We start from the raw sequence: 23,854 nt of genomic DNA on the forward strand, positions 1-23,854 counted from the left end.
ATGTAGGGGAAACCTCAATGCGGATTAAAGATAGATTAAGTAAGCATAAGTCCACTATCCGCACTGAGAATTTGTTGTTACCCCTACCATATCATTTTCATGAGAAGCGTCAGGCGATATCGCAGTTGCGGTTTCAAGTGATTGAGAGTGTATCTTTACCTCGCCGTGGCGGCGACAGGAATAGTTTGCTTTTAAAGCGTGAGGCTTATTGGATCCACCGGTTACAAACTGTGGATCCAAGGGGGCTCAATCGCGAGTACAATATTTCCAGTTTCACTTAGTTCTTGACTATATTATTCCTATTATAAGAATTTAGATTATAATAATATATATTTCATTTGTCTCTTTCAGCGGACTTGATTCCTGAATTGTTATCAACTGTTCCATTGTTTCATCAATTTATTCACATAGATTTTTTTGGTTTATTGCATCTTTCATTACTTCACCTGTGTCAGCCCTGAGGTGGGTGGAGCTACATAGTATGATGTCATTTCCCTTTTGTTTTGTTACTCCTCCCTCTCTCTGTGTATAAAAGAGATGTGATAGGAGTTTATTGTATAGTCTGAAGAAAGCACGTGTTGTGCTGAAACGCGTCACTATATGTCCTTAATATGTGACTGAATAAACGCAACATTCATCATCATCACGAGTGCCGGTCTTTCCTTCTTTATTGCAAGTATTGGGACGTCTCCCCACTGACTCGTGCACCGCGTCTATTCCAGCAGTGCCGACCCTTTCCTATATAAGCTCACAAATACAGTCACTGATGAGAAGATTACATTCACTACAGATTACATCATGTGTCTTTCTAACAGGCCAGAGAATAACGTTTTTTGTGGGAGTGTTACTTTAACCCTTAGATGACCTTTTTGCATTTTCGTTTTTCACTCCCTGCCTTCCCAGCGCCATAACTTTTTTATTTTTATTTTGTTCACATAGCCATATGAGTGCTTGTTTTTTGTGGGTTAAGTTGTACTTTGTACTTTCTAATGGCACCATTTAATATTGCATATGATGTAGTGGGGAGCTGGAAAAAAATTCCAAATTAAGTTTTATAGTTTATGGTAAAATAGCCTTGTTACCTTCATTCTCCAGGTCAGTATGATTACAACTAAACCACAATTGTATACTTTTTCTTGGGATTTAATACTGAAAAAAATAATGAAAACCTTGAAAAATTGTTTTCTTTTCATCACCATATTTTGACCCCTATAACTTTTTGTAGTTATGTGTATGGAGATGCATGAGGGCAAATTTTTTGTGTGTGACTTTTTGATCACTTTATTCAATTTTTTGGGGATGTGAACTCAACTTATAGGCAGACGTTTTTGGATGTAGCGATGTCTATAATGTTTTTTTTATTTTGGGTAAAGAGGGGTGATTTGAACTTATATGTTAAAACCTTTTTTTTTTCTTTTTTTAAGTCACCCTAAATGACTATAATTAGCAATCGATAGATTGGCAATTTTTTTCTGTGATGGGTATATATCCATCACAGAACACACCATTCACTATATACCAATACAGTGCTGCCACCTGCTGTCCTGTATAGGAATATACCAGTGATGGGTGTCGGGGCCTAGTTGAGGCTCTGAGTCACCACAGGAATACTGCAGTTTTCCCGATCGGAGAACGCTGTTATTTGACCACGTCATCTGAGGAGTTAAATGTATGCAATCAGCCTTATGGATGATCGTATATATCTGCCCCAGGCCTCTGCTACTTGAGACAGCAGAAACCCGATGTCTATGGCGCCCACTGCATGCTCGAGCGGGCGCCATCTTTAAAGTTCTGGCTTCTGCTGTAGAGTGTTAAAATTACCCCTACCCAATATTAAAAATAAAATGAAATGACAGGCTTGTTTCATATTTGCAGCAGGAGTTCCGGCAGCTCTCTTGATCCTAATATAAAAGAAAATGTTCAAAACATCCTCGATTTATGCACACATAATAGTATAAGTATAAATAAATACTATTTAAGTAAATGTACACACGCAGGAATACATATACTTGTATAAATTGGTACTATGTAACTGAGGAATAAACTGCAACAGCAATTTTGTGACCAGTGGTGAGTGCCTCGGTGCTTTTTTCTCATCCAATTCATATTACCATTGCGACTGTATAGCCGAGAGAGCACCACCATGAAGGTTCTGGATACCAGTGTTAAAAGCTTTTCAGTGATCGTAAAGACACATGCGGCAGTGCCGGCTGCGGTTTATCTTGCTCCCTGCAACATATACTTATATACTTGCAATTTCAATGTTTTAAAGTGTATCTTTTGTGTATGGCTATCTCTAGTGGTAATCTGGTCACCACTTAAAGGGATTCTGTCAGCTGATTTGGATGTAAATATCCTCAAATTAAAGCTGACGTTCTGCAGTTAAAGCACATCTTGTTTGTTTCATTTTAAATCCATTGTGGTGGTGTATAGAGCCAAAAATGTTAGAATTGTGTCGATGTCCCAATATTTATGGACCTGACTATGTTCAGCAGTGCAAGACAAATAAATTCTTTAAAAATCATTCAATGTAATTTCCTGTTTTTTTTATTTTTTTTATTCTTTCTCTCAGAGTGGGAATGCACCTACAATGTGAATTTCAGACCCCTCCATGATTTCTAAGTGGGAGAACTTGCAAAATCGCAGGGTGATCAAATACTTCTGTTCCTCACTGTATATAAAATCGTTTTTTTTATTGAATAAAAGCACTCAGAGCTATAGGAAATGTATATTGTGGACATGCTATTGGCGACCTAGCAGCATATGTCCTCAGCGCTATAGGCTCAAACTAGCTGACAGAATCCCTTTAGTTTTGAATTATGCTACTGTCATCATACATATTTGTACTTGCTTCAATGAACAGTAATTTAGTTATGCTGACCATATAGCCAATGTACAGAGGAGTGAACCTTCTGTTCTGGCTCTATTCAATGTATAGTTTCTAGCGCACAGCTGATCCTAAGGGTGCCGATTGTAGGCCACCCAAAGATCTAATATTGATGACCTATTCTGGGGATAGGTCATCAAGATCTAAGCACTGGAAAACTCTTTCAAGGCATAAATCAGTCACCTGTTCTGATTTGCATCCACAAAAATGGACATATGTGTGCCATGTGTGCCTGTTTATTTTCCTACACCCATACGCTTGAATGAATTAGTCTCAAATTGAAAATGAACTACTGTATGTCATTCAGTGCAAGTGTCCTACAAACAGCACACAGAATCTCATCTTCCTGGACTTCTGTGAGTGTGATTATATGAGAGGGAAAGGGATATTGGTCTTAAATGCAGTTACACCTGAATTTTAAGGTATTGAGTAGGGTTACAAAGATATATGACTAATCAGGGACATGTCACTGCTGAGGCCAGTCCATGTGGAAGTTGACAAGAGACAACCGGAAGACCACTTAAGAGAGCCAGGGAGCAAGAATGAAGCAGTTGAGCAGGGATTTTTCCACAGGTACAGCTGCCTTCGGCGTATTTTGCTTTTATAGCTGGGAAACCCCTTTAAGCAAAAAACAAAAACCTGTCATAAACCACAATGGAGGCCAAGTTTGAGAATAGTATAAATTATATTTGTCTTTTGTAATAGAACAAGTATCTACATAACAGTTTTCTGCACAACAACGCATCTGTAGAACATTGGTATACAGCTGATACACAAATACCTCTTTATTGGCTGCTATTACACATGTGGATTGAGCTACCACTAATTGCCGTTCCACAAATGAACTTGAAACACAGGTGAAGTCTTGGTTCAACAATTAGTGGTCCAAGTCCCATATGTAATAGCACCCTTACAATGAATTATATTGAGAGTGGGTTGTCACTATTATAGAGCTTTTAGGGAACTGGTAACCACCCATCCTGTATAGCATGAAGAAGAGTAACACCAAGGCTGACGTAAAGGCTAAGTATCCATATTTCCAAAGGCAGAACCCTTTTTTTTCAAAAGGATGAAAGAATGACAATTTACCAGCTTATATCAAATATATTTTTACATGATTCATACAGGTTTTAGCTAATAGAAGCCAAACTTCCAAAAATGATGAATCATTTCCGTTGTATTAGAACAATTATTAAAAGAACTTACAATACCAAAGTGGTTTAAATTTGAGTCTCATTGGTCACAACTTTCACCATCGGCACATCCTGCAAAATCGGAGGGATACTCTGGCAATCTAAGCCAGAAGTGGCCAAAATTTGTCAGTTTTAGATTGTGAAGCCTGAGTTAGGAAGTCTACCAGAGAACCTTAGGTAGGCATCAGTGGAACATAGAGGACACTTCTGTAAGTTGTTTGCATGTTCTTTTTTCAGATGCCCCAGGGCCTCCATAATAGTTATAGCAGCTACAAGTAATTACTCATTGCACTTGATCCTCAGCTAAATCTACTTCATAATTGAGGATGCTGTTCCTCCTGTATGTTTTGTATTAAACTGTATATTAGCCAGTAGGGCATGTGTGAACAACAGCAAGTAATAACCTATTCAAACCCCATGAATGGCCTAACATTGTGCATTATTGATTCCAGTATTTCAGTTTTTTCTGTTTGGGTGAAGGTAGCCATATACATTAGATCAATGTTGGTGGAACCCATCAATTTTAGTGAGACCGGCTGACCATCTAACATGTATGGTGCTGTCTCAACTTTCCTTCGACGGCAAATGTGTCAGGGATGTTGAACTTCAACATGCCTGATCCTTTGATCTCAAGAGAAATAAGCCACCACCACCAGTGTCTGGCAGCAGCTAATGTCCCTCTCCCAGTTGAGAACACAGGCTTGACTAAAATGTGCATGTGAGGATTGGAAGGAATAACTGTCTGCCTACATCTAAAATGTAAGGTCATCTTTACTCTGATCTAATGTGGTGTTGCCAAACTCCTGATTGTTCCTAACAGCAGATATCATCCGTGTATTGGGGAGGTTGAAGTTGGCAAATATATGGGCAGTTTAAGTATTACTTTTCCATGCCTTTGTAGTCTCCTTGATGCATTCATATATTTTCTGTAAAAGTAATTTTAGATTTGGGGAAGTTTCATTTGAATTTGTAAGACTCTCCCATCTATTGAAGCTCTAATTACATTAAGGATAAAACTACATTTGGAAGGGGCTCTAAGATTACAAGACAGTGGGAATGGTGCTGTCCAGTCAAAGTAAATTACAGGATCTGCTGGGACTGCACAATTCTAAGGTTTCTTAATCTTTAAAATCAAATGGTCAAGGATGGAGATCATTCAAATTTGACACTAAAATGAACTCACAGTTTTGGGTGGATTTCCCTATAAGATTTATTGAGTGATCACCATAGTTTCATATTTTGCTTACCTGTGTCAAAAACTGAGACATTAGAATAGTTCACATAGACAAAGTAGCTAGCAGAACATGAAAGATAGAACTGCTTGGACAAAGAACAGTTACGGTTCTTCCTTATCTTTAACATACGCATACACAGCAGTATGTACAACAGAGTAGCAAAACATGGTGGCACAGATGGAGGAAGAATACACCAGTTGTAAAGCACTTGGATGATCATTGTTTAGGAAATGAGGTGTATTTTCCTTTTAAGAATCATACAGTCTGATGAAGTGCTTTAAGACCACATAAGCAGTACATGAAACAACAAAAGTAAAAAGAGAGAAGAAAGGGATGCAAAGCCTACTAACTGATATAAAAATAAGAAAAAAACCTAGACAAGGTGCATGAACATATTTTTCTCCTTTTTTTCTAGAAAATTCAATGTCTTGATACTGAACAATATATAGAAATAAATGTATCAAGAAATGTGCTGATGGTCACTTTGGTATGGAATGAACGCAGCTGCTTCAACATGATCCATTAGGCAGTTGTTGATGGTCTGAGGATAATGGCATCTTATCGTCCTGGCCCCTTCATGCTCTTTGGTTGGTATTCTTGCACTGACATCATGCTGTAACAGTCTTGTGGATTGCATCTCCCATCTTTCCCTGTGTTACCTTTTGGCCCTTGTGGTCCTGGGATGCCAGGAATTCCTTGTTGTCCCATTGATCCTGGTGGGCCCAACTTTCCGTAACCGGGTTGACCCTGTGGTCCTAAATTTATGAGAAGAAGATCATGAAAAGTTACGAACTGAAATATGAACAATTACAATAAGTACAATTTATAAATCGCTTTTTGTTCCAATAGCATAGTGTATTATTATAAATCTGGTTTTTTTTTAACAAGTTTTCATCAGTTTGCATTTGTGCTTTAAAAAATATATATATAATGATCCAGTTTGGAAATTTTTACAAGGAAACAAGGCAAGTAAACTGTGGGAGGACAGTCATGTTTCTTAATTTTTTAATGGATGCTATTGTATGTAATCAATTTAACTGATCTTTCTATTGCATTCAATAGATTATTTTCCAGGAGTCTTCTGAAGACCCTAGGCCTACCACAACATGGCACCTATGACAATCTCCTCTGGCAGGGTGTAATAAAATGCTGGGAATAGTACAAAAAGTCAAACTATTGCAGGTTGAAGTCCCCTAAAGGGACTACTAAAAAATAAAAAAGATCAACTCCCCCATTTAAATTTTTTTTTTTATAATAATAATATGCAGGGGTAACACACACACTCTTAACTCAAATTTCTTAACTCATCGCATTATCTTGAAACAAAAGCCATTGAAAATCAATTGCTTGTTGCATTTAGTTTAGATAACATGTCTCATAAAGCATGTGTGTTAACCCTGCTACATCTGTAATTGGTTTACCATGCCAGAGAATGTCTGAACTATTAAAATATCACATATTTAATATGCATGTGAATGCCGTAAGAAAAAAAAAACAATGCCAATATTGCTGTTTTTGCGCATTTTCCCATAGTGTGGAGACACAGCCACCATCGCTGGATTGCAAATTAATAAAGCCAGCAAAGGAGGCAATATGGACAATCGCAATATATTAGTAAGTGCCTTGTATTAACTTCCTCTACATGATAAATGCCATTTGCTGAAGTGAAACAACCCCTCAAAGGAGATAACTGTACTTCTAAATATATTCAGGAAATCCTCTGGCATTAACTCCTACTAGTACTCTTCAGTAAGTTTGCCATTAGCACATATAGACATCACTGCTCAATCTATTAGTTGGAGCAGGGATACATTTTTGGGAGGTTGTATTATTTATGTTCTTATTGCTTTATTATTGTTTTAGTTTTTAAAATTTTTTGTGTGACTATGCAAATAGCTTAAAATAACTTAAAAAATTGTCAGTAAAACAGCCACAAGCTGATATGTTCTCTACAGCTGATTTGTCAGCTTTGCTGTCTCTGAGCACTGGATGAGCAGGCATCATTGCATAATTAGAGGGCGGGTGAATACTATACTGCAGAAAGCTAAATAGGGTTGTCTCATTTCAGCAAGTAATGTATTGTGATTGTCCATATTACTCTCTTTGCTGGCTGGATTCATTTTTCCATCACATTATACACTGCTGGTTTCCATGGTTATGACCACTCTGCCACTCATCAGCGGTCGTCGTGCTTGCACACTATAGGAGATTGATATATAGCAGATATATGGCAGATTCATATATAGTTTTATGGAAAAAGATTCAGCAAAATGTGTAATCTATTTACACCTTTTCTGTCTCTGTCCCATTCAGTAACTGATAGCTGACCGATCTTTGTATGCACACTAATACAGGGAAGGCTGTCAGTCACTGAGTAGGACCGCCCACTGGACTGCTAAGCTCATAGAGAGATCTGGGCTTTAAATGAATAAAATACAAGTTATACTGTTTTTTCCCCACAAATATGTATACCTATATGCTAATCTCCTCCTGTTCTGCAGATTGCTCTGTATTTTCATTGTGACAGGTTTCCTTTAAGATAAGCCTGATCAATGCATACACCGGACTTACCACTTCTGTGAATACCACACTTTATACTTGAACAATGAGCATACAGTTTGTTGTAAATTATTTACTTTTTCCGCCCAGCAAAATAATAGTAGATAGTAGAATACCTGGTGGCCCGGGTGGACCCACGTCACCCATGATGCCAACGCCATTCACACCTTTATCTCCCTTTGGTCCTGGTTCACCTAGAATAATTAAAAATGTGTACAATTAATTGAATATGCATGAAACCTAATAGTTTTGCCAAATAAAAATAAGATTGTTGCCCTCAATCGTATGTAATATATATATATATATATATATATATATATATATATACACTGCTCAAAAAAATTAAGGGAACACTTAAACAACACAATGTAACTCCAAGTCAATCACACTTCTGTGAAATCAAACTGTCCACTTAGGAAGCAACACTAAGTGACAATCAATTTCACATGCTGTTGTGCAAATGGGATAGACAACAGGTGGAAATTATAGGCAATTAGCAAGACACCCCCAATAAAGGAGTGGTTCTGCATGTGGTGACCACAGACCATTTCTCAGTTCCTATGCTTCCTGGCTGATGTTTTGGTCACTTTTGAGTGCTGGCGGTGCTTTCACTCTAGTGGTAGCAGGAGACGGAGTCTACAACCCACACAAGTGGCTCAGGTAGTGCAGCTTATCCAGGATGGCACATCAATGCGAGCTGTGGCAAGAAGGTTTGCTGTGTCTGTCAGCGTAGTGTCCAGAGCATGGAGGCGCTACCAGGAGACAGGCCAGTACATCAGGAGACGTGGAGGAGGCCATAGGAGGGCAACAACCCAGCAGCAGGACCGCTACCTCCGCCTTTGTGCAAGGAGGAACAGGAGGAGCACTGCCAGAGCCCTGCAAAATGACCTCCAGCAAGCCACAAATGTGCATGTGTCTGCTCAAACGGTCAGAAACAGACTCCATGAGGGTGATATGAGGGCCCGACGTCCACAGGTGGGGGTTGTGCTTACAGCCCAACACCGTGCAGGACGTTTGGCATTTGCCAGAGAACACCAAGATTGGCAAAACTGGCGCCCTGTGCTCTTCACAGATGAAAGCAGGTTCACACTGAGCACATGTGACAGACGTGACAGAGTCTGGAGATGCCGTGGAGAACGTTCTGCTGCCTGCAACATCCTCCAGCATGACCAGTTTGGCATTGGGTCAGTAATGGTGTGGGGTGGCATTTCTTTGGAGGGCCGCACAGCCCTCCATGTGCTCGCCAGACGTAGCCTGACTGCCATTAGGTACCGAGATGGGATCCTCAGACCCCTTGTGAGACCATATGCTGGTGCGGTTGGCCCTGGGTTCCTCCTAATGGAAGACAATGCTAGACCTCATGTGGCTGAAGTGTGTCAGCAGTTCCTGCAAGACGAAGGCATTGATGCTATGGACTGGCCTGCCCGTTCCCCAGACCTGAATCCAATTGAGCACATCTGGGACATCATGTCTCGCTCTATCCACCAACGTCATGTTGCACCACAGACTGTCCAATAGTTGGCAGATGCTTTAGTCCAGGTCTGGGAGGAGATCCCTCAGGAGACCGTCCCCCACCTCATCAGGAGCATGCACAGGCGTTGTAGGGAGGTCATACAGGCACGTGGAGGCCACACACACTACTGAGCCTCATTTTGACTTGTTTTAAGGACATTACATCAAAGTTGGATCAGCCTGTAGTGTGTTTTTCCACTTTAATTTTGAGTGTGACTCCAAATCCAGACCTCCATGGGTTGAAAAATTTGATTTCCATTTTTTAATTTTTGTGTTATTTTGTTGTCAGCACATTCAACTATGTAAAGAACAAAGTATTTCAGAAGAATATTTAATTAATTCAGATCTAGGATGTGTTATTTTTGTGTTCCCTTTATTTTTTTGAGCAGTGTATATATAAAACTGATATAAAATTCAGGTTTATGAGAACAAGATATATTTTAGATCTATATCAATTCAATATATACATAATAAACATACCTCTCATTCCAGGGACTCCTGGTCTTCCTTCACGTCCAATCTGACCTGGAGATCCTGGTCCTCCTGGCATACCTGGCCTACCTGGTGTTCCATCCTTTCCAGGAGGACCTGGTCTTCCCGGCGTGGCAGCCATTTCTACTGGCATCTGCATTCGTGTGGTATAATAAGCCATCCGTTCTAGTAAAACAACCAGCATTTGCATGAGATAGAAAAGTTTTGCTTGTAATCACTATTGAAAGATAGTATCCATGTCAACATGCAGATTACACCATACCGTCAAAGAGTCTCAGCATCTCCTGTCGAATCATTCTTTTAATTTCATCATAATTGATAGGGTCTGCCTATAAATAGGATATAGTAGAGTTTATTATTCACAGGGAAATGAGAAGTAACATAAGAGAATTGTCTCAGTTAACGGTCACATTCAGTAGTGTTTTATGACTGATGGCCTATTTTTGCAATAAGCCACCAATGTGTGATTGGTGGGAGTTTGACCCCCAGGAATCAGGATAACAAAGCAAGTGCCCTCAATGCAGTGGCCACACAGTGCTAGACTTATCTATGTGGCATTTGTCCATTCACTTGCTCGGAGCTTAGCTAAAGTACCAGATGCAGCTTAAATTGCCTGAGTGTTGATTAGTGGGTGGCCTGCGATCCGACAAGCTAATGCTTACCGTTATGCCAGGTGATCCTGGAATTCCTGGAGGACCAGGTTGTCCAGGAGAACCACTAGATCCTCTCTCACCAGGAGGTCCTCTAGGTCCAACCATTCCTGCAGGTGAACTCTTTCCATAACCATCTCCAGGTGGTCCAGGTCTTCCTCTCTCACCTTGAGGGCCTGTTGGACCTGGAGCTCCACTTTCACCCTAAAATAAAATTGTAAGAAAGAATTTAAACACGTATCCAAATGCAGTGCCAAACATTATAAACGTAAGACACATCTCACCTTTTCTCCTGGAGTTCCATGAATACCAGATTTACCAGGAGAGCCCTATTGAAGAAACAAAAAACAAAGATACAAAACTATATGATTTATGGAAGGCTAAAACAGTTATCAGATTAATGCCTTAGAGCACCATGGTGTGCATTTTAGGCGCTAGCAAGATCTATGTTCTGCACAATACTGTGAATATATTATGCGAGCATGGTGCTACTGGCATCAGTGGTAAATTACAGCTGACATGATGTTGCAACGGACTGGATCAAAAATAACTTGGTTCCAGTCATTTAGATGTCACATTCAATAGTGAATGTGGCATCTAGGTGCTTTGCCCAAAATAGTTGATTGGCATTGTGCATTGTACTATTCTTATTAAAGTATGATCATTTAAGAATGGAGACTATTTGGAATAGAAATGCTGCCAAGAAGACCGTAATCTGTAAAAACCTTCCATTATGTAATGTAGGTAAATTCCTGCATTATATCAATGTTGCAGAGCTATAGTAAGGCACTTGTTCACCCAGAGTAAAAATTCAATGTGGAGCACCCTTCATACACACATGTCGAACTTAATAAAATGTGCCTCCCCCCCTCATAAAATGTAATGTGACATACTATTGCAAAAATATATTGTACTGTTATACGCCACACATACATAGTTCTGTTATACCACACACATATATAGTACATTTGATATGCACATAGGGTTGTTGCGATACCAAAATTTTGATTCGATTTCGATACCATAAAAAAGTATTGCGATACTCGATACCACGTGAAAAAAAGAAAACACCAAAAAAGCCACATGCATTCCGCATTTAAAAAAATGGCAAATCGCACATTTTTATTTATTTTTTCTGTTCCAGCGTTCACCGCATTGATTTTTTAAATATTTTAATAGTTTGGACTTTTCGGATGTGGCGATATGTAATATGTTTATTTATTTATTGTTTATATATTTTATATGTAAAATTGGGAAAGGGGGTGATTTATACTTAATATTTTGGTGTTTTTTTTTTTTTTTTACTTTTTTAAAAAAAAACTTTTTATTTAATAACTATTAGCCCCCTTAGGGGCTAGAACCTGGGATCTTTTCATCCCTTGTCCTATTTACCCTAATAGAGCTCTATTAGGGTGAATAGGACATTACACTGTCCCTGCTGCCTTGTGCATAGTACACACAACAGCAGGGAGCTTACCATAGCAGCCAGGGCTTCAGTAGCGTCCTGGCTGCCATGGTAACCGATCGGAGCCCCAGGATTACACTGCTGGGGCTCCGATCAGAAGCTGCCACTGCCACCAATGAGAAGGGGACCCTGTGGACACTGCCACCAATGATTTTAATACTGGGGGGGTAGAGGGGGGCGGGCGGACTGCGACACCAATGATAATAAACCTTTAATACAGGAGGTGGGTGCCGGCAGCAGATCAGCGGCAGTTAACCCCTCAGGTGCCGCACCTAAGGGGTCAGAGGCAGGGTGCCAGCTATGTTATTCTGCTGCCAGCACCTGCCTCCTGTATTAAAAGTTAAAGCCGACCTTTCATGGGTCAGGACTTTGTTAAGAGTGGCGCCCAGGGATCTCCTTGCACTTACTATTATTCCTGGGTGCCGCTCCGTTCGCCCGCTGTGGCCCAGTTACCGTCTCCTGCTCCGTATGCTAATTACTACTATCGGAGCAATGGGGAGGAGACATCAGCTTCACTCCTGGGCGTTCCTTCCCAATGGCTGTGATGTTCTGCGCTGCGATTGGACAGCGCTACAGCAGGGAGAAGGAACACCCAGGAGAGAAGCTGATATCTCCTCCCCATTGCTCCGATAGTAGTAATTAGCATACGGAGCAGGAGACTGTAACAGGGGCACAGCGGGCGAACAGATATAATAGTAAGTGCAGGGAGATCCCTGGGCACCGCTCTATGTAGCCTGCTAGTTAACAAAGTCCGGACCAAATAAAGGTCCTCCTATCATTGGTGACACAGTGCGCCACTCCTCCGCACCGCTCTCTTTATTGGCAGCGCGGCACAGGGGGGAGGGAGAGACTGCTTCCTTCTCCCCTGCGCTGCTGAGGGAACATGAGCGCGCTGACAGCAGCGCGCTCATGTATTGCGATACTAGACTGCGCAGCAGCATAGCCCAGTATAAAAAAAATGGAAATCCCGTTATCGTATCGATACCGGGACAAAAATATCGATTGAGTATCGAAATTTCAATACTCGCAACAACCCCGTATGCACACACGTACTGCACATACAATGCTTACACACATCTATGCACAAAGCACGTACATGCATTTTAAACACATATAGTCCTTCTCCTCCCCTCTTCTGTCCATTTGGATAGAACTGTCCGAATCAAGTTACAATAGTCATAATAAGCTTGATATTTTAAAGGGCATGAGAGGACAAGGGAAGGCAGAACCTCCAGATGCCCTCATTGTGTCCCTTCCATATCTCTACCTAAATGGGAAAGTGCCCCACCTACTCCCTAGCCACATCCCTGCATATAGTTTAAAGTACATACATTACATACCTCTTTACCTGGTAACCCATCTGATCCAGTTTCACCCTAATGAAAACAAATAAATATTTTTATCATGTGTACTTAACATTACCTTGACTTTGCTCTATTAAAGGGAAGCTGTCATCAGTTTTATGTTGGCCTATCTAAGGCCAACATAAACTAGTGACAAAGAGCCTGATTGAAACACTGGCTCTCTTACTTTTTCTGGTCCAGTCATTTTGTTTAAATACCTACAGTGGGACTCAAGTGATCGAGTCTCCATATTAATAAGCTCTGGCTCTCCTTGTCTTCCTGTGGAAGATTGGCAGCTTTCTTTTTACACCTTGTATAGGAAGAAAGCTGCCAATCAGCGATGAGAGGAAGGTGGGGTGGTGAGAGCTGGGAGCTCATATATTGCATTGAGCAGACTCTAGCGCTTGGGTCCTAATATCAGGGGCCTTTGAAAGGGCGAAGACAACTGATCGCCTGGAACTGTTGAAATCTAAACCTAAACCCCGGAGCACCCAGGTCCATCTTATCACCAAATATAACAACCAATGGCGTGATTTATATACAATACTAAATGCACATTGGCATCTCCTACTGGCGGATCCCAAGCTGAGCGACCATCTAAACCCTACTCCGAAGATCATTGCACGTAGAGCCCCATCTACAGGACAAATTGGTACGTAGCCATTTCCAGAGGCCCACACAGGGGTTGGGGAGGGGTGTCAGATTGCGCGGTACATACCCATGCGGAAATTGCAATATCTGCCAATATATGATTTGTGCTGATTCCTTCTCTACCTGCAGGCTTCCGGCGGCGATATCTTTGGATCATTACATCAACTGCCGTACAAGAAATGTAATCTACGCACTCATTTGTGAATGTGGGAAGCTATATGTGGGACAGACCGGTCAGGAAGTACGCAAACGTATCCAACAACATCTATCAAATATTGCCTTGGCCCGACGGGATAGGACTCAAGCAAAGAAACCACTAACCTCAGTTGCTGCACATTTTCTGGATTGTCACCAATGCATAATTTCCGGACTTAGGATTGCGGGACTTGATCTGGTACGCATGAATTTGAGGGGAGGATCGGCTACCTCTCAACTATTGCGTCTCGAGTCCAAATGGATTTTCAATCTTGATACAGTCGCTCCGCATGGATTAAATGAGGAACTCACGTTCACTGGTTTTTACCACACTTGACATGGGGGGCGACCTTCAAACCCTCATGTTTGGGGCTATTCACTATTCCCCCGTTTAGACAGCCGGGGTTTATCAAACAAGCCATGGCGGGCATACAGAAAAGCAGCGTTTATTATTTTTTGTGCCATTTGAGCACCAATAGTGGGGGCACACTAGGGGGTTCCTGCTTTTTGTGGAGGCATCTATCCCATCTTATTCCATAAGGGTGCTATCCAACCATTGCATTGAGGTAGACAGTGGCCACACATTACGGCATAGATTGGGCATTGAGTAACCATTGCCTCTATGGGGGCTTTATATTTTTTGGGGGGCTATAGTTAGGATATAGCCCATAGAAGGCTGGTGTTTGTCATTATTATTGGTCTCGTATTAAATAAATAATTGTTTATTTGCGCTAACCCCTTCATGTCTTTTTTACAGGCTCCTTTTATGTTCTCACTTTCATCCACTATTTCACACGCACGGTTCGGGCATCTCAGTCTCCACCATTCTTTTCACTTCCACTTTCGTGGTCTTTGCACGCTGGTTTCACTGTATCACCACCTTTTTTCTTCTGCCCTTCTTTTGTAGGTCCTTATTGGATCTCGGATATATTTTCATTAGGGTCATTCATTATCATGCATGTATACTGTATAGCATACATGTATATTATCACTCACTTTTTAATGCTTATGTTTTTGTAGGCATGTATATTGGGATTTCTGATAGCACTAGGTATACAGGCGATGGTGTCAGATATGCTTGATATGTATACCGCTATACGCACTAATTATATTATAATATGTCCAGTCCATGTCCTCTTCATATATTGCATACTTATATTATGTATTCTGTACACTTTGTATATGTAAAATATATCTCTAATTTTCCATTAGTGTGCCCATTGTCATGTATCTTTGTTATTATATTATTATTTATCATGATTAGCATTTATGCATACATTAGTGGCTGTTTATGCACTCATTGTATCATTGCAGTGACAGTTATATTGATTGAGTTCTGTCCTGCATAACATTACTACATCACCCCCATCCTCCTGGTGTCCGCCTCACCTATCTTTTTTAATATGCTGCCGTGCCTTTGTGCGTGTGCTGGACGCATCGTGCGCTCCATTATTCATAGTGGGGCGCACTATGCGTTCCACCATGCGTTCCACAGCGGCACCTCACTTCCGGTTTTGTGTTCACATCCGGTTTGCAAATACTGTCTAGATTTTTTACTAGCTTGCCTGGCATTGTTTATGTAGCTGCAAATGCCTCTATTTAATAATGTTTGGCCTCAGTTTAAACATATGTGCCCCCAGTTCCCTCTCCTGCTATGTGGCTGGGCTTTGGCTGGTGGAACGCATATGCGTTCCACCATGCGTTCCACAGCGGTACCTCACTTCCAGTTATGTGATTACTCACATCCGGTTTGTAAATACCGTTCGATTTCTCACTAGCTTGCCTGGCTTGCCTATTTGGCTGTAAATGCCTCTATTAAACAATGTTTAGCTTCAGTTTAAATATATGTGCCCTCAATGTCCTCTCTTGCTATGTGGCTGTGCTTTGGCTGGTGGAGCGCATATGCGTTCCACCATGCGTTCCACCAGCCGAGCATGTGACTCACACTTCCGGTTTCCTGCTTTGACTGGAATTTGATATGCTCATGCATCGACCACAGTTCCTGTTGCACAGGTGAATATAATTATAACTTATTTAACACCCTATATTAACTGGCGCCCCAACACACAGTCCTTCACTTCCTGAGGAAGCCGGATTGCTCCGGCGACACGCGTTGGGCGCTTGCTATGTTTCCAGGTCCACTGCACCAGCTGGCTATGTAGGTTTGGCTCTTGATATTTTGACCCCATACTGGTCTGTTCGTATCTTTAGTCTAGTGGCCTCATCTCACCTTATATTTGCTTTATGTGATTTATTGTTTTGCTTTATATGCTGGTTGATAACGCATATATTTATATGTTATAATACAGTGGACCTGTGTGTGTCGGTTACATATATTTTATTGCATACCGCACTTTGTTCTACATTGTATACAAAAAATTTTAATGCGTGTGTGTTGTTGTGTTCAATAAAATTTATATATTTTTATATTCTTTTATGGTTGGATGTGCATTCATGGGGTGGCTCTCTTGACTCTTTCTTGGGTCAGATTATTTGTCATATGTTGTTTTGCCACCCTTTGCACTCCCTGCAGTACTTGGTGTGCCCCCTGTCTCTTTAAATTTGGGTCCTGATGGAGCTTATTAATAAAGATTTTAAGAAAATTACTTGGCCGGAAAAAAAATTTAGTCAAGTGACCCAGTGTTTCAGTGAGGGTCTCTGTCACTAGTTTATGCTGCCATCTGGTAGGGCTGCATGAAAGTGGTGATTTCCTTTACTTAACTACCACAAATCATCAGAGTGGTGATTAAAGATTCACAACCTATACTGCTCACAAATCTCTGGATGATAATTATAATCATTGTGATACTCACAACAGGGCCAGGATGTCCTGGAGTTCCTGGTTCTCCAGGAAGACCCATCAAACCTCTCTCACCAGGGGATCCTCGTTCACCCTTCAAACCCTAGAAAGAAAAAAATGAAATAGTGAAGACTAACATACAGATTTTTACATTGTCTAAAGATAAAGCAGTCCTAAGACCTTACCAGTCCTGGAAGTCCTGGGTTGCCTGGTTGTCCTGGGCTTCCTGCAGCTCCCTAGAAGTAAGGTTGCAAATGCTACATAAAATGGAGATCATAAGTGTGTATATTGCCTTGGAAATGATATTGGGTTACTTACTAAGTGACCTGGAGGACCTGGACGTCCCTGTGGACCCATTGGACCAGGATCACCCTAGATACAATTTATATTTATAGCATTTTTCACAATAATAGATCACCTACAGCTTTTACAAGCTGATGAATTGAGTTGCGAGCTTACCTCTGCTCCTGGCCTTCCTGGGCTTCCTTGAGGTCCAGAAGGCCCACAGTCTCCCTGAAACAGAGATTGACAAATGAAAATGTGTTTATTAGGTAAAATAAATGTGTAGTTATATCCAGATCTATAATGATAATTAATACTGTGAATAATTGTACCTTTGCTCCTGGCAGGCCCTTGTGTCCTGGTTGTCCTTTAAATCCCTATAATAAGTTTAACAAGATTATTATTAATTTATGGAACACAATCATGTACAAATACTAAAATGACCTGTAAAATGGAGCTGATATTTCTATCAGATAACAAAGTTACAAACTTGGCATTATGCTTTAACTCACCGGAATGCCCTTATGTCCATGAAGACCTGGAGAACCTGGTTCACCCTGTAAATAAAAGACAAGACAAAATTTTAAAAGCAACTAGTGTTTTAATAGGAAATCACTTACATTTTAGCTTCAAACCACAACAAAAATTACACACAGGTCTAAACTTTATCAAATAATATTTTTTCTATTAGCACCAAATGTTCTATAAATATGAGCAGGGCCAGGATATGGTGTATGTAGGATAGGTGACCCTCTAGGGCGCCGTCAGTGACTTCAGGTAAGGGTGCACAAAGTAATGATTTCAAATATGTTGCACCTTTACATTTTTAATACAGTGGTGCAGACACAGGCCCAGATTTACTAATCCTATAGATCAGTGTTCCTCAACTCCAGTCCTCAGGACCCACCTGCCGGTCAAGTTTTCAGGATTTCTTTAGTATTGGGCAGGTGATATAAGTCGTGTCAATGCATCTGGACTTACCACAGGTTTTCATTTTGTGGGATATTCTCAAATCATGACAAGCAGGTGGGCCCTGGGGACTGGAGTTGAGGAACACTGCTATAGATGGAATCTAGACCTGCACCAGATTTATCACAGCTGCTCAGGTCAGATGGTATATGTGGCGCAGGGATAGACGCTTTCGTCTGTCTCTATACCAACTATTGGTTGGCTTACTTTGAGACAGAATTGTACGCTAGAATTGTGGTGCAAATTTGGTGCAAAATGGTGCATCTTAGACCATGCCCCTTTCTATTGAAGCACCAGTTTTTTTTTTATAAAACTGAAAAAAGTGTAGAAATCATATTTGCACCAGAATGTGCTAATTTGCACCACATTTTTAGACAGATGTTAGGAAAAGACACATTAGAAAATCTGGCCCACTGTGTACAAGTGGCTCAAAAAGCTGCAGGGGTAAAGAACAATTCTCAGGCACCAGTGACAGAATGGCAGCGTAATGCTGAACCTACAGTCTCCTCAATTAAGTTGTATCTGACACCATAATGAAGGAGAAGCATGCAGGAAGTCAGAATAAAATGGGTCAACTATTCAGACATGCAAGTCATCATGTATATGTAATAGGGCCAAATGGGCACGCTACTGGGAAAATTGGGGTGATATTTGTCAATATGACAGTTATCATGCTGCATCTTGGGGATTGAGATAGCAATATTCTGCTTTGCACACCAAGAGAGCTTCTCAATCCTCTTAATATGAGTGATAGAATTCATTTTACAACTATACATTTTAATCTGATACATACCCTTGAGCCAGGTTTCCCATCTTTTCCATCTAGACCCTCAATGCCAGGTGGACCCTATATATATTAATACATAATTATATTAATGGTATTCTAGTACATCACACATTCATTCTCTAAGAAACAGCTGTATTTATACCTGTATTCCGGGGGACCCTGGAGATCCAGGTGGACCACTTAATCCAGGAGAACCACGTTGTCCCTCTGCACCCTTTACAAAGATAAGAGCATAAGAAAATAACATAACGTCATGAGTTTGAAAACAATAAAAGAAAACCTTTACACAACACTGGATATAATGTACTGAATAACTCTCTATAATCCAACATAATTAGTTTTTCATATCCATCTTCTCTCCCCTTTAATAAATATTCAACAGTTGGTTTAAAGGGGTTGTTTCCTTTTTCAGAACACTGCCTGTGAGCAAGAGTGCTCTGTACCTGACCTGTCCATGTATTGCATGTCCATTCATAAACCACTGCAAGTAAAATGCTTGGCCAGATGTGCCTTCCACCAGACTCAAGGGTTTGAGAATGCTTAGTGATAACCAGATGATGGTCAATCGGCTTTGTTTGGACAGATTAGGAATAACCATGGCTAGACTTACTCATGTTTACTGTAAATGCAATTAATTAAATGATAGGTAACAGAAATGTATATTACTTCTGTCTAAGGATAATCTCACAGCTGTCAAAGTGCACAGGCATATACATCAGGAGCTGTCAATTAGTGGTGAGGGGGCAATAAGCCGAGAAGAGTTTGGGAGGTTGGGCAAGCTTCATGCTCATGCATACAGTGTACAATTATTTTCTGTACTTTCTTCTTGGTTCTTATTCTTGGCAATATTTTCATGCCATTTGATATAATGGCTCAGCAGACCTGTCAGGATAATATGCTGTTTTTAAATAGTGAAGCATATTTTCAGAACAGATTCGCTTTAGCAACACATTTTATGCGTAATGCAGATAATAGTTCTAATGTCCTTTTATTTCTATGATGTATTTAAGTAAGTCAAAGCTGAATTAATCAAAGTATAGCCCTGAAGTGATTGTATGTTAGATAAAGGAGTGTTTTGTTACTGAGAAATTAGCTCTATAATAACTTTATGCATTTTTTTAAATGTTATTTGCAAGTTCACATTCATAAATAAATAAAAAATGTTTTTAAAGGGGTTCTCACCTGTCTACTGCTGCTCCGTTCCCAGCCACTTCCAATCCCCGGAAGACTAGGAAGTGGCTTGGTCCCGATAACAGGTCTCAGTGGTCGCTTCTGCTTGAACGCTGTGAATTTAGCGTTTAAGCAGATGTGACCGTTGAGGCCTGTGATTAAGCACATCATCAGCCATGAGTGGCTCTTCCAAATGGATTGTGGCTTGACAGGACAGTATCTTTACTGCAACCAGACTTGAAAAAGAAGCCCTAGAGCTCCGATATGCGTTGCCTAACTGAAGTTTTAGCCTTTCAATAAAGAAGTTTCTTCACCCACCCAATGGTCCTGTCACTGCACCAACAAATGGCTGTTCAGCGTCAGACCATTATGGTCTAACCATCTAACGTTTTTTACTAGCAAAGGTCGGAGATGGAGGGGAACCATCTATGTGTTTTCACAGGTGTGGCGGTATACTGGTAGATAATTTTATATGAATTATCTTACATTAAATGGGAATGCCCATGTGATCGAAGTAATTAGAGGGGTGTAAAGTGAGGTGAGAGGGTTCGTAGATGGGACATTTGTTTGAGCTATGTGCAAATCAACTTAATTTTTTACTAGGATCAGAATTTTAGAAATGCTTTCAAATTTAGGGAAAACTCAAATTCCACATGGACAAAAGTATTTGCACCTGTAAAGATCCTGTGTGTAGATGCGAGAAATCTCCAGAAGATTAACCATCACTGCAGCATTCCATCAATATGTGCTTTATAGCAAAGTGGCCATAAAGAAGCCTCTCCTCAGTAAAAGACACATGGAAATGCACCAGGAATTTACAAAAAAAGCACCTAAAGTACTGTGAAAATCCAGATTCTCTGGCCTGATTAAACCAAGATTGAACTTTTTGGCCTGAAATCTAAGTGTCATGTCTGGAGGAAACCAGACACTGCTCATCACCTGCAAAATGCTATCCCTACAGTGAAGCATGGTGGTCTCATCATCATGCTGTGGGGGTGTTTTTCAGTGGCTGGAACAGGGAGACTGGTCAGGGTTGAGGGAAAGCTAAAAGGAGCAAAGTACAGTGATATTCTTAAGAAAACCTTAGGGTCTGGTCCTCAGACTGGACTGAAGGTTCGCCTTCCAACAAGATCCTGTGACACTAAGCACACAGCCAAGACAACAGAGGAGTGACTTAGGGATAACTCTGTGTATGTCCTTGAGTGGCCCAGCCAGAGCCCTGACTTGAATTAAACATCTATGGAGAGACCTAAAAATGGCTGTCCACCAACGGTCCCCGTCCCCATCCTGATCTGCAGAGATGAATGGCAGAAAATACCCAAATCCAGATGTGCAACCTTGTGTCATCATACCCAAGAAGACTGAAGCCAAAGGTGCTTCAACTAAGTGCTGAGTAAAAGGTCTGAATACTTATTTCTAACATTCTGTTTTCACTTACTCACTATGGAGTATTGAGCACCGAATGATGGGGGAAAAAATAATATGTATATTTTTTATTTTAGCAACATAACAAAATGTTAAAAAAATGAAAGGGTCTGAAGACTTTCCAAATGCATTGTATATGAGTAAAAATTACCTTCTCAGCAAGTGGCCCAGGTGGTCCTGTTGAGCCTGGTTTTCCTGGAAATCCGGGGGGTCCCTGAAATTAGGATATAATTAGATATCTTGATCTCATAGTCACAAATACAATGCAAATACCATACTAGTTCCTGGGTGCCCAGTCAAATTAATAAGAAATTACTTTACATCAAAGGGTATTAGAAATGTATGAAAAGGGAATACACCGCAATATGCAGTATAAATATTTTGCGGCCATAAACTCTTTTAAAAGGAATCTGTAAGCAGTTTTGACCATGTTAAACAGCACTAGGTAGGGGCCGTACAGAACAGTTCAAGCATACCCTTTATGGAGCTTTTCTCATCTGGAGTAGTGTTAATATGAAGTTTTATTCTGCTAGATTCTGCTATTGCATGTGCCCAAGGGAGTGTTTCACTGTGAAGTGCTCTCTGAATTGCGTTTCAAACCCTCCCTGAGGGGAAGGACTGTGAACCAGCTCAGTTCAGAGGGCAAAGTGCATTTCACAAGCCTCACCTGGGGCACTTACAGAAACAGAATCTGGCAAAATAAAAAAATTATATTCACAAAAAAGTAAAATTAAAGATATGCTATGCTATTTAGTTTGTACTGCTCTCCCCAGCCTCTACCTAGTGCTGTCAACAGTTTAGCATGGTCAGAAGTGCTGACAGACTCCCTTTAAATAGACACTAAAATCCACTGTTCACTATACATGAACAGTCAGGGCATGTTCACATCTGCTTTGGAGACTTCATTCGATGGCCCTCTTTTGCAAATTCCATGAAGAATTTAGAAAAAAGTCCTTCATGCAGGACCTTTTCTTTGCTAAAAAAGTAGGCTCCTAAATGAAAACTGAATAGGCCCCATTATAGTCAATGGTTTCAATCTGTCAATCTTTTTTGACTTCTTTGAGTCAATTATGTGCCAAATCCAAGACTTCAGTTATTTTATTTGTTATGCTCCTCTAATGGAACAAAACAACGGTAATCATAATGCTGGTATGAACTCAGCCTTACAGACCTATTAGAAAAACAAGTTTATTTGTAATTACTTACTTGAAGCCCGGGGAGTCCAGGTGGACCTGGGAATCCCTGTGATTACAAAGAAAGAGATAAGCTACAGTAAAATTCACTGTGAATGACTTGTCATAATCCTCATACCCATTCTAGAATTGTCCTTATCAATGCTAAGAGTTTGTGGTTAGCAGGTGAGACCCCAGGGAGAACATCTGAAAATGTCTGGAATAAAGGTTAATGAAATATGTTGTATACTGGACTAGATATATGTATGTCATGATATGATATCATTTATTGAGATTAGGGCTGCATGGATGCAGATATGCTGGGACATTGCATGGTGCATTTGTAGCCTTGTTTTGTAAAACTTGGATCAAATCCAAAACGGGTTGCAGGTTTTGTTATTGACGGTGGTTGTGGACCCACTGTACCAACCAACCAGCTAGGCTTTGGGCTAACCCTAATGGCGTTATCCTGGCAGTCCCCTAGTATTCACCCTTTAACCACTGTACAGGGATCTGGACTTTGCTGTGGGGGAACTACCAGGCCACTACCTCCTAAGATATTCCCACTGCTGTTGACACATTGGTGCGAAGGCAATATGTGTAGTGAAGGCAGACGGCAATGAAGTAATATGGTTAACAGGCTAAGGTCAGGACAGGTGATTAGAAGTCAGGGTCAGTTGTCAGGCAGAAATTCACACCTTTGCTGGTATCTAGACTAGGAAGCTAAAGCTCACCACCCTCCCACTGGGGAAGGTACCTAAAGTATTCAAGGACTGACAGACATAGGTTGGGGACAGAACTGGACATGTGCTGGTCCTTTTAGAGGCCAGGATTGAGCGTGCAAAGGAACAGGCCAGGCGGCCTGCAACAGGATTCATTGGTAGCACCAGCGACCGGAACTGGCGCCACATAGGGAGAAACAGAGTGTGGACCCGGACTGTCAAACAGAAGGAGAAGCAGGCTGAGTAAGTAGTGTGCCCATGCCCACTAGGAGAAGCGGGACAGTGGTGGGCAAAGGATGCCAGTGACACAGGTATAATGCTCTAATCCCAGTTTTTTAAAAACAT

At 40.8% G+C, this 23,854-nt stretch overlaps 1 protein-coding gene across 8 annotated transcripts in view; it reads right to left on the minus strand.

Annotated features, from left to right (window-relative positions):
• Positions 1 to 3,553: 3,553 nt before the first annotated feature.
• The window catches only part of COL16A1 (collagen type XVI alpha 1 chain), a 237,183-nt gene continuing 216,882 nt past the window's right edge, over positions 3,554 to 23,854 (minus strand). For all 8 annotated transcript variants that reach the window (XM_040424536.1, XM_040424542.1, XM_040424541.1 and 5 more), the window contains 17 exons: positions 22,822 to 22,857; positions 21,767 to 21,829; positions 19,163 to 19,234; positions 19,027 to 19,080; positions 17,777 to 17,821; positions 17,597 to 17,641; positions 17,442 to 17,495; positions 17,301 to 17,354; positions 17,168 to 17,218; positions 16,996 to 17,085; positions 13,334 to 13,369; positions 10,813 to 10,857; positions 10,541 to 10,732; positions 10,141 to 10,207; positions 9,867 to 10,043; positions 7,991 to 8,068; positions 3,554 to 6,070 (listed from right to left, as the gene is read on the minus strand). In XM_040424536.1, coding sequence (XP_040280470.1) covers positions 5,874 to 6,070; positions 7,991 to 8,068; positions 9,867 to 10,043; positions 10,141 to 10,207; positions 10,541 to 10,732; positions 10,813 to 10,857; positions 13,334 to 13,369; positions 16,996 to 17,085; positions 17,168 to 17,218; positions 17,301 to 17,354; positions 17,442 to 17,495; positions 17,597 to 17,641; positions 17,777 to 17,821; positions 19,027 to 19,080; positions 19,163 to 19,234; positions 21,767 to 21,829; positions 22,822 to 22,857 — 1,356 coding nt within the window. In that variant the 3' untranslated portion in view covers positions 3,554 to 5,873. The remainder of the gene's footprint in view (positions 6,071 to 7,990; positions 8,069 to 9,866; positions 10,044 to 10,140; positions 10,208 to 10,540; positions 10,733 to 10,812; positions 10,858 to 13,333; positions 13,370 to 16,995; positions 17,086 to 17,167; positions 17,219 to 17,300; positions 17,355 to 17,441; positions 17,496 to 17,596; positions 17,642 to 17,776; positions 17,822 to 19,026; positions 19,081 to 19,162; positions 19,235 to 21,766; positions 21,830 to 22,821; positions 22,858 to 23,854) is intronic.

This window comes from Bufo bufo, chromosome 3, assembly GCF_905171765.1.
Source record: "Bufo bufo chromosome 3, aBufBuf1.1, whole genome shotgun sequence".
NCBI classification, from domain to species: domain Eukaryota; kingdom Metazoa; phylum Chordata; class Amphibia; order Anura; family Bufonidae; genus Bufo; species Bufo bufo.